This window comes from Cibotium barometz, chromosome 12, assembly GCF_041138505.1.
Source record: "Cibotium barometz isolate CiBa-2024 chromosome 12, ASM4113850v1, whole genome shotgun sequence".
Classification (NCBI taxonomy): domain Eukaryota; kingdom Viridiplantae; phylum Streptophyta; class Polypodiopsida; order Cyatheales; family Cibotiaceae; genus Cibotium; species Cibotium barometz.
The window spans coordinates 50,487,515-50,498,926 of NC_141057.1; the positions used below are offsets into that span (position 1 = coordinate 50,487,515).

Genomic DNA, 11,412 nt, shown 5'->3' on the forward strand with positions numbered 1-11,412 from the left:
GCCCAACGGGATCACCAGAGTCCAGTCCTCCTCCCACAGCAGCACCAACGCACACACATGTAGGCCCTTCTAGTGGGAGCAAGCGCATGAAGAAGACCCCACGACGCAGCCACCCCAGAGATCAAGACACTGACTCCGATGATGATCAGTTCGACTAGGTTGGTGAAAACATTTCTACATTGCACACCACCACAGGTGGCAAGACCCTACTACCAGGATAGGGTCCCCTACTTACCCGGGAGGAACTTTATACACAAGTACCACAGCAGCAGGGCAAGAGGAGGATTCAGACTATGAGAGAGATCAAGGGAAGGTTACTGTAAGTACGCACAAGCGCAGAAAGGTCAAGCTCTTCAAGCCAAGGAAGTCCCAATCTCACCAACGCACACACACAACACAGAGAGCTCAAAGGAGAAGGATGCACTAAGGGCATAAGGCTCTACAAGAAATCAAATTTTATCAGAGGAACACTGAGTTGTTGATAAAAGAAGAGCCCCTTTCGCTTGCACAGTCAACAAGGAGATTCTCCAACGATATAGAACTGAGTTCCATGGTGTAGGAGGGGATTGCCGTAGAACAAAGTTCCATGGTGTAGGAGGGGATTGCCCTTGAAGCATTGCAAGAAGCCGTCGAGGCTTACCTTGTTAGGCTTTTTGAAGACACCAACCTCCATGCAATACATGCAAAGAGGATTACCATTTCTGCCAAGGACATGAAACTAGCTCGGCGTATTCGAGGCGAGCGCGATACGATCTAGAGATCTTAGATGTTAACCTGCTTTTTGAAGCAACTCTTTTGTTTCAAACCCTCCTTTGTAGCAAGCCTATCTGGCTTTCATTGTAACCTTCTGATAATTTAAATTTTAAGTTTCGCTTACAATGTCTCGGTTTCATCATGTTTGTTTAACATGGAGTGTCTTGCCAGTTTGTCACCCAAGGCATCAGAAATGCTCCTAGAGGACTGAGGAAGCTATGCCAGAATAGTGCAAATTTGACCTCTCAACAACGACAATGTAGGCTAAAAATTCACATTGTTCTGGCACTTCTCCGCTAGCCACTCATCAGGATCATTTTTGATGCATTTATAATGAAGTTGAGTACACTGATTGTGAGAAATAGTAGTTTATGAGATAAAAACGCCTTTAATCATGTGTAAAAATACATTGTTTGTCATCCAATGCATCAGAATTGCTCCTGGAGGGCTGGGAAAGCTGTGCCAAAATAGTGCGAATTTGAGCTTTGTAGCGAAGGTGCAGGCTCAAAATTTGCATTGTTTTGGCACTGCTCCCCCAGCCACACTTAGGATCATTTTCGATGCATTTATAATGAAGTTCCATTCACATCCCTTATCATTCATTCACATCCCTTATCATTCATTCACATCCCGATTCACATGCTAACTATTCATTCACATCCTATATAATTCATTCACATCTTGATTCACATGCTAACACATTCATTCACATCCTATATCATTCATTTACATCCTGATTCACATGTCATCACTTCCATTCACATCCTATATCATTTATTCACATCCTGATTCACATGCTAACACATTCATTCACATCCTATATCATTTATTTATATCCTGATTCACATGCTAACACATTCATTCACATCCTGTATCATTCATTTACATCCTCATTCACATGACATCACATCTCATCTATTCATTCACATTTATCTGATTCACATCACATCTATTTACCTCTCATTCTCATCACATCCATTCTCTATTCATTCTCATCTATCTGATTCATATCACATCTTATCACATCTATTTATAGAATGTAAGAGAATTCTTATTTTTGATATAAAGATTCTTTACGCATCTATTTATGCATAAGAACAACTTCAGTGGGAAATAACACTTTTATAATAATCCGTTTATGCATCTATTTATGCATATAAGAACAACTTCAATGGGAAATAACACTTTTATAAAAATCCGTTTATGCATCTATTTATGCATAAATTCAATTTTAAGGAGAATAACACTTTCGAAATAAAAATAAATCTTTTATGCATCTTTCTATGCATAAATTCAATCTTAATGAGAATAACTCTTTTGAAATAAAAATAAATTTCTTTATGCATCTTTCTATGCATAAAATCAAACTTAATGAGCATAACTCTTTTGAAATGAAAATAAATTTCTTTATGCATCTTTCTATGCATAAAATCAAAATTAATGAGAGTAACTCTTTTGAATTAAAAATAAATTTCTTTATGCATCTTTCTATGCATAAAATCAAAATTGATGAGAATAACTCTTTTGAAATAAAAATAAATTTCTTTACGCATCTTTCTATGCATAAAATCACAATTGATGAGAATAACTCTTTTGAAATAAAAATAAATTTCTTTATGCATCTTTATATGCATAAAATCAAAATTTGATGAAAGTAACGCTTTTATAATAAAAAAATTCTTTTATGCATCTATTTATGCATAAATTCAATTTTAATGAAAGTAACACTTTTCAATAAAAAATTCTTTTATGCATCTATTTATGCATAAAAATAAATTTTGATGAAAGTAACACTTTTATAATCAAAATATTCCCAATATGCATCTTTCTATGCATAGAAATTAATTCTAATGAAAATAACACTTTTATAATAAAAATATTTTTAATATGCATTTTCTATGCATAGAATAAAAATAACACTTTTAAATTACACAAGCGGTGGGGACGGTGGGGATTACTCTTTTTAAATAATAAAAAGATAAAACTTACTTCACCAATTTTAAGAAAATTTTGTCATAACTTCCTTTGTATGGCTGACCATTTTTCAAAATTTTCACTCTAAAATTTGCTAGAAATTATCCAAGATGATTTAAATCATTCTAATCTAATCAATTTCCACTTTATTAGAGTAAACAATATGAAAAGTTTAATTCCATCAATTTGATTACACATCTAGGATAAAGAAAGGCTGAATTCGAGAAGGGGGAAAGCCTTTCCAGCAACGCAAAGCAAAATTAGAAAACCATAAAATAGAATAAGAAAAAGTAGAGTTTCTAACTTACTAGGAGTTTTGTGAGCTTTCCTTTGGCTTGATGGTTTGAGGGATCTACTCTTGTTTGCAACAAGAGTGGCCACCAATTCTTTTGAAGAGGAAATGGTCAAAAACAAATGAATTATGAATTCACTGTTTTTGGCTCTGGGGAGGAGGAGTAGAGTAACAGTCCATAAAATAGTATTAACCATTTACAAAGGGGGAGGCTACATTTATAGGAAAAAGTGAGCCTCTAACCAAGCAAACTAGTTCTAGAATTTTTCAAATCAGTTTGGTTTAATTTTTGACCATTTTTAGGTCAGTTTAGCTTACTTTTTGGATCTAGTTGAAGCAGGAGAGAGGAGAGATAAAAATATCTCATTATTTGTGATTTTAAAACTCAACCAACATGTGAAATAGGAGCCTCCTTCATGAGGGAAATTCCCCACACTGAGGTGTCAAAAATGCATCATTTCTTCTGAATATCTTTTCTTTTTTAATAACCTTGTCCTTAGACAACTCTTCATCTTATGTAAGCATTTACTCATTTTTGGGAGATTTTCTTTTATTCTTTCATTTATCTGGATTAATCTAATTGGTCCATAGGAACCTTAATTCAAAAATTTCAAAAAATCTGGACCCTTAGGCTAAGGTCCTTTTTTTACCTGATTTCAATGTATTCCAATTGCACATTGGAAATTTCTTTTTGAATATCTGTTTCAGGGGAAACCATTTTAGAGACTAGGAAGATTTTTATATCCAAAAATATCTCAATTTTGAATTACCTTCCTCTAGACATTTTCTCTCTCTAGGCCAAAACAGGGTAAAACAGGATCTTTATTTTATTTTAGAGAGGGGAATAATTATAAGATCAGAAGGAGACGTTCTTACACCTGCACACCTCAAAAGTCGGAGGGAGGAATCTTACATCCTACCCCACTTAAAAAACGTGAGATGTCCTCATCTTGCAAAATTAGAGGAGAACTCTTTTCCTTAAGATCCAACTGATTCTGGGGTTCCTTATAGTGTGGTGAACCCAATTGAATCCTGGGATAAAGATCCTTTATATAAAACTCATCATCAGATAATAATTCACTCAGATCGTAACATTCAATCCTTATCACAATAATGGTCCATTAGACCGAAATTTCTATCTGAACAGTCCTTCATGGAAATTTTCAATTATACAGATTTTTAATTTGGCATCCCTTAACTTGATCCACTAGGTCAAGTGTTAACAGCAGCAATCTGCCAGCACAATCCACTAATCTCATAGTGATTTGCTGAATTCATTAACGTCATTCCAGCTACGAACATCATCACAGGGACTCGTCCCATTCATCCTCATTGTGGTTTTGCTTAGTTTATTACATTTCAACCAAAATTTAAGAATCTTCATTTTTCAATCAGAATCCAAATCAACAACCAGAATTTAAAATCATATCAACCACATTCGAATTCATCGTCTGGATAGTAATGCTAGAAATAAAATATGCTATAGGTTTAATTGAGAGAGAGAGAGAGAGAGAGAATTTGTTCATCTCTTTTAGTGCTTCAAATGTACTTATTACACTATATTTATATTGAATTCACTATAATTAAGTCTCTTTGAATCAATTAATATATAATCATGTATGTTTATAGTTGATGGTGTTGTGGGAGTGATGGCATAGATTAAAACTAATTTTACTAAAAGCAAGTGAGAAGAATGGCCATAGTTGTAAGAAGTGTTGTGATTCCCCATGAAAGAGGCGATCTTATAGATGCAAGAGCTGCAAAAAGAAAACACACATGTTATAAATCTAAATGCTAAAATCAAGTCAATAAATTACAATGTTACATGAGTCCTCCCTCGAGAATGGTTAATATCTTTATATGAATGATTTTCCTTTTTTTGTAGTAAAGAAGCATAAGAGAGTTTTGATTAGGCTTACAATTTTATATATTAAAGAATTATAATAATTCATTAACCTAGACTTGGTATTAAAAATATAAATATTATTATAAAATGAAAGAGCATTTCATTTAGAGAGAGAGAGAGAGAGAGAGAGAGAGAGAGAGAGAGAGAGAGAGAGCCTTCACAAGGGCATCAAAAAGAGGTGGAAATTTCTAACTTCTATTTTGGATGTCATACCCTATATAAATTTAATATCAATGACCATTCTAGTGAAACAAACATGGGAGTTGAGACAATGTTATGCAGCGAACGTACTTGAGTGCATGCATGCGTGCATGTGTGTGTGTGTGTGTGAGAGAGAGAGAGAGAGAGAGAGAGAGAGAGAGAGAGAGAGAGAGAGAGAGAGAGAGAGAGAGAGGATCCTAGATGGCTAACTTACTTGAGAGATCTCATTCTATCATAAATTGGCATTCTATAGAATGAGGTTGGCTAGGTAGGGAAGTTAGCCTACTTCAAAGAGAGAGAGAGAGAGGATTTACATGAGTGCTGACAGAGACCCACTATCTTACCAAATACATGACATTTTATTGTAGATAATAACTATACTTACACAAACAATAAATGCTAATTAAAACATATATGCACCAAATCTAAAAACAAAAATTGTAAAATAAACATCTACCCTTGGATCATTTGATGATTGACCAAACAATTTTTCCCCATCTCTCATAATGTCTTAGATAACGTTGACAGTTTAAGTTTGGAACCATTTATGGGTTTAGTGAAAATGTTTTGGCAATCATGCTCTCTCTCTCTCACACACACATGTACACACACTATGTATCTTTTGCTTTAACTATATCTTCTTTGGTTGAGTAGTTGTATCATATAGCTTCACCAATGTATCCCATGCATCCTTGGGTTTATCTGTGTTTTGAATGTGGCATAACAACCCATATATCACACAAATCAAGAAGTAATGCAAAACTTTGAATGCCCTTTCTATCTAATTCTATGTGCTATAAGCTCGGCAGGTGTTGCATTCATTGGTGGAACCCTTGGCTCCATCTCCTCACTTGTCACCAAATCCCAAGGTCCTTTGCCTTTCAGAAAGTTCATCATGTGGTGCTTCCAAATCCGGAAGTTGTTTCTATTATCAAGCTTTTTCCCAACAATCTTATTTGGACCATCACTCATCTTGCTATACATAATGTTCACTGAGTATTGCAAACAATCAACTCAAACACTCATACATACATGTGCTTGATCACCAATGTTGTGCATTGTATACATCCTTTTGAGCTATTTTTTGAATTTCTACCTTTATGGATTTTTGTATTGAATTTCAGCTTGTCACCAAATGATATAATTGCTTCATTGTTGTTTGGTTGACCTTGGTAATGGTTAGGGTGCGATAAAGTCCCTTAGCTACACTCCAATAACCTCAATGATGCATAGAATCAATACTTGCAAGTTCCATGCATTATGAGCTTGCATACCCTCAATGTTGCCTGCAAATCTATCTCACTTGCTCGAAAGTTGTCTCAATAGCTTGCCAATGCATCTCTACTCTTGTTGAATCGAACATACATCAAATACACACTCCCAAAATGCTCCACAATGCCATACATTCACATAATCCTCTTCACAACTTCCATGGAAAGCTTACAAAAAACTATTTTTCACTTGCTTTGGGTAGCCCACTCTTTGCTCAAACTATGTCAAATCACTTCCAATCTACTTAAGGGTGTTTAGCTATTCTTACCCCCGATAGGCCAAGATATTAGATGTGTTGATTTTGTGTGCTCCAAAACCTCTCTTTGCTCCACAACTTCAATGGAAAGCTCCAAAACTATAAATTTCTCTCTTACTTACTCACTCAAGAAACCCTAATGAGAGCTACCTAGGCTTTGATACCATGAAAAGAGAATAGCAAGGAACATCGAAGACACACATAAACCATAGTTACCCATTTCATCAACACGCACCAAGTAAAGAAGCTCCATATCTTTCCTTCATCGCACACCACAAAACACAGCACATTTCCTAATGATAAGTTCACACTGAAATAACCTAAAGCTAATGTCCACACACTTGGCCAGCTGGACACGGTAATTATCATCTCCACACACAAATTGCTAGACTAGTGCCCACATGCTACTACTATCCACTAGATCTTGATGAACTTGGAGCCTCAACAAAAAGCAAATGGCAAATCAGACGATCGATGTATCGTGCCGAAAGTATGACACTACGTCGATACATTACTCTTCCAATATTTAGAGAAAAAAACAATAGTACGTATCTTGCCAAAAGTACAACAATCCGTCAATACATTACTCACCTAATATTTGGAGAGAGAAAAAACTTGTTAACTAGTCAGGCATTTGACGTATTGTGCCAAAAATATGATATTACGTCGATGCCTAACTAGAAAACAAATATATATAAAAGAGAAGAAAATTACCTAGCAAGTAGGCTAGCAGCAAAGATCTCAACAAAAAATGATCTGGCAGGCCTAGCACAGGGGATACTTATAGGTCTAGATTAAACTTCGCCAGGCTTTGGATTGATCTCCTAACGGGCCCATTGAGGTAAATCAAAAGCTCGACGGGGTATGTGAGCACCACATCGGGCTATGTAAGTCTCAACGAGGTAAATCAAAAGCCCATGGGGTTTTGTAAGTTGAGCAAGTAAACCTAGCCGGCTAATTTCTTGGCATGTTAACCTACAAGTTGAGCTGGTCAACCCAATCGGTAATGCATGCGTTCATGCAACTAGTGGCAATAAACCTTTAAAAAGAAAATTTTGTGCACATAATGATTCGGTTCACATAATCCCTATCTTGACATGTTTCATAGCATCAAGTTTGATTGACCTAAACACTCCATATTATTTAAACTATACATCCCTCTTTAGATTAAGCTATATCATATAAGCTATAGCATTATTTGATTTACTTTTGTGACACATTAATACAAGATTATGTAAACTTAGTGATATATTCTCATGCTATTGAATTTTATAGAACTCAAGGGAGTGCTCTTCATCTTAAAGTCTCTTGGTAAGGGGGGAGCGGGTGGGGGGCTGGGGGAGGGGGAGGGGGTTTACTTTCAACTGGGCTTCATTTGTTAGAAATTCCTACCTTTTCCTCCTGCCTAAACTTTCAAAAGACTTGTTTACATATAAATATGTTTTTTATAAGTAGATTTAAAAGGACTTATATTTATCTTTATAAGTAGATTTAAATATGTTTTTTATAAGTAGATTTAAAAGGACTTATATTTATCTTTTCAATTTTGTGTATCTAGAATAGTGTAAACAATCACCCAATGTTGTTATCTTTATACTTCTAGTGTTCTCATGCATCTTTATACTATTACAAATTCCTTATATAGCTTAAATGCTTAATTCTAGTGTTAGAAGATACTTATCAAGATATTTTGTATGAGATAGTGCAAAAATACAACAAAAAAACTTTTTTTTGGTCTTACAAATTCCATTAATGATAGAATTCTACACGTCTATTATGAGAGTGTGCAAAAATACTACCAAAAATCCTTCTTTTTTCTCTTATAAATTCCATTAATGATAAAATTCTACACGTCTATTATTTATCTTTATCTTCTTCTAACATCATATACTCGAGGATGGTGTGGCTTCAATTTTAAGAAAACTCTATGTGGCTTGTCTACAAAGGTTAATTCAAAAAATAATTCTATTTTATATGTTTTAATGTGTGTGTGTGTGGGGGGGGAGGGGGTTAACTTTCATTAGGGCTTCATTTGTGAGAAATTACTACCTTTTCCTCATGCCTAAACTTTCAAAAGACTTGTTTATATATAAATATTTTTTCTATAAGTAGATTTGAAAGGACTTCAAATTATCTTCTTGATTTTCTATATCTAGCATAGTGCAAACAATCACCCAAGGTTAATTCAAAAAATAAGTCTCTTTTATATGTTTTAATGTGTGTGCGTGTGTGTGTGTGTGTGTGTGTGTGAGAGAGAGAGAGAGAGAGAGAGAGAGAGAGAGAGAGAGATCTTTTGTATGCACATATCATTTTAAGATGAAAACTCAACACCACAAAAGTAAGACAATGCATAAGAAGGTAATAAAAAAATATACTTCTTGTACAGAGGGTGAAACAAGACTAAACAAAAAAACCTTCTCTTGTTTCCTCAAGTGTTATAACACACTTTTTCAAATTAGGCCCTCAAGATCGTGTAGCATTCTACAAAATGAGGTTGGATGGCTAGTGAAGTTAGCCTACTTCAAAGAGAGAGAGAGAGAGAGAGAGAGAGAGAGAGAGAGAGAGAGAGGATTTACATGAGTGCTCCCGGAGACCCACTATCTTACCAAAAAAAAAAGACTTTTTATTATAGATAATAACTATACTTACACAAACAATAAATGCTAATTAAAACATATATACACCAAATCTAAAAACAAAAATTATAAAATAAACATCTACCCTTGGATGATTTGATGATTGACCAAACAATCTCCATCTCTCATAATGTCATGGATAACGTTGATAGTTTAAGTTTCCAACCATTGATTGGGTTGAGTGAAAATGGTTTGGCAATGGCGTTCTCCCTTTCAACAAGTCTTGTGTTTGAATCTCACTCCCATCAGATAGATCATGTTTGGTCTCATGTTTGGTCTCTTAGGATTGTTCCTACGTTAAAAGAGCTTCTTCTTCTTCTTCTCTCTCTCACACACACACGTACACAGACCTAGAATGAACGATCACTTACAGAAGAAGGCGTAATTCTCGTAGCGGATGGCGCAAGCTGTATTGATTAGCAGCGTGGCTCCGACGCGAAGAGGGCACGTCTGGGTCACCTTGTCGATGGCTTCCTGCACGCAGCTCCCGCAGTCAGTCGCGGACAGGGTGTTGTTGCACTGCATCTCCGCATATACGGTGTCCGGGTCGCTCCCTTCGACGTCGCCCACAAGGTACTGCTGCCCACCCGCCGCCTCCTTCTGCAGCTTCTCCAGCGCCGTGTTTAGATTGGTGCTGAACTGGTCCCCATCCCTGAAGGTATTCACATTGCAAAGGGCGTCAACGGGAGAGTCAACGAAGCTTGCGTTAGCGAAGCAGAGAAAGCTGCCCACCAACACAATGGAGCTGATGAAGCCAAAGACGAGCAAGCGGCGTGGTCTCATCGTCTTCGATAGGCTTCTCTTTTCTGTGTTGAGGGAATACTGCACACGCAGGCCGGGTTCTAATAATATCGTCAAGTCGTGGTTGATGATGTTGCCTCTTTAGCTTTTGCTTCCTCGCATAGCTCGCCGTCTATCGACTTGAGTCCTCCATGGCCGGCGGCCAACACAAAGTTTTGTCCACCACCAATTGTTTCCTCTTGTAGACATCGTCCAAGCTCCCATTCATATCTATCCTATTATTTTCACTATCTTGCCCTTTACACGTGGCAAGAGAAGAGACTCTCTCTCTCTCCACCACATGGTCACCTCTCCATAAGGCTACGTGGCCATGAGCCTAAACCTCACGCTCTTTTGGGAACAACTCTAGGAGCATGATCAATAGCCACTTGGAGAAGCAAACATGGAGTTCTCATCTGCTACTTCAATATTGTTGCCTCTCGAGATACAAGAGCTTAAGCTGTGGATGAGGGCTAGGGTAGTTTCTTTGTTGGCTAGCTCAGAGAGGGCACAACGTTCCTCTCTCAGTTTGCTTTCCACCCAAGTACTACCAATACCATTCATCCACTTCACCTAGCTAAACCACGAGTTATTTAATGTAGAAGAAGAAATAGTAGAGGTAATATTGGCCTTTACAACCTCTTCTAACTTTTCACTTTGGTTGCTTCTCAATTCATTTGCCTCTGAGTTGAACTGCCTCACTATAAGAGGATGATGGTATAGCCGTATGACGTAGCTACACGACGTAGTGAGAGAGTCACGGTTGCTTACAAGAGGATTTTTTTTCCAGTACGCGGCTACTGTCACAACTATACACACATCTCGTGCACGACTATAGCCATGTGTATATCCACGGTAATAGCCATGTGTATAACTGTGCGTATTGTTAAAAATATTGGATTCTCTCATGCCGCGTGCGTCCTTTCTTTCCCCCTCTTTTCTCTCTTCCTACCTTCCCCAAAACTTGCGCTAAACTTGTTTCTTCTCCCTTCATCTCCCATACCTCAAGCATGGAACTCATGCTCTCCTTCATTTATGTGCTTTCATCTCCAAAAGCTGAAAATCACTTGGCTTTTCTCACAAATTCTGAGAAACACATCCAAAATAATCCTCCACTTTTTTATAAAGCATAAGGCTCATGCATTATGGCTTTATGCATAAACCTTAAGCACAAGGCTTTATGCATTAAGCTTTATGCATGTGACTTATACTTAGCGTATGCATAAAACTTTTACTTTAAGATTTATGTAAAAGCATATGCATAAAGTTTAAGCATAAGCTTTATACATAAATCTAGCTAATGCATAAGGCTTTTGCATAATGGTTTAAGCTTTATGCATAA

General features: G+C 36.5%; 1 protein-coding gene across 1 annotated transcript; it reads right to left on the reverse strand.

Moving 5' to 3' along the window:
• Positions 1 to 4,569: 4,569 nt before the first annotated feature.
• Positions 4,570 to 10,138, reverse strand: LOC147633547 (antifungal protein ginkbilobin-like protein). Its single transcript, XM_086805863.1, has 2 exons — positions 9,662 to 10,138; positions 4,570 to 4,776 (listed from the first exon to the last, which is right to left on the reverse strand). Exons 1-2 carry the CDS (start codon positions 10,071 to 10,073, stop codon positions 4,694 to 4,696), a joined length of 495 nt encoding a protein of 164 aa, XP_086661989.1. The 5' UTR covers positions 10,074 to 10,138; the 3' UTR covers positions 4,570 to 4,693.
• Positions 10,139 to 11,412: the final 1,274 nt, after the last annotated feature.

Coding starts and splice junctions, on each gene's coding strand:
- LOC147633547 (XM_086805863.1), bottom strand. CDS start 10,073: ATGAGACCACGCCGCTTGCTCGTCTTTGGCTTCATCAGCTCCATTGTG. Junction 4,777..9,661: donor CGAGAATTACGCCTTCTTCT/GTAAGTGATCGT, acceptor TTCTTTTTGCAG/CTCTTGCATCTATAAGATCG.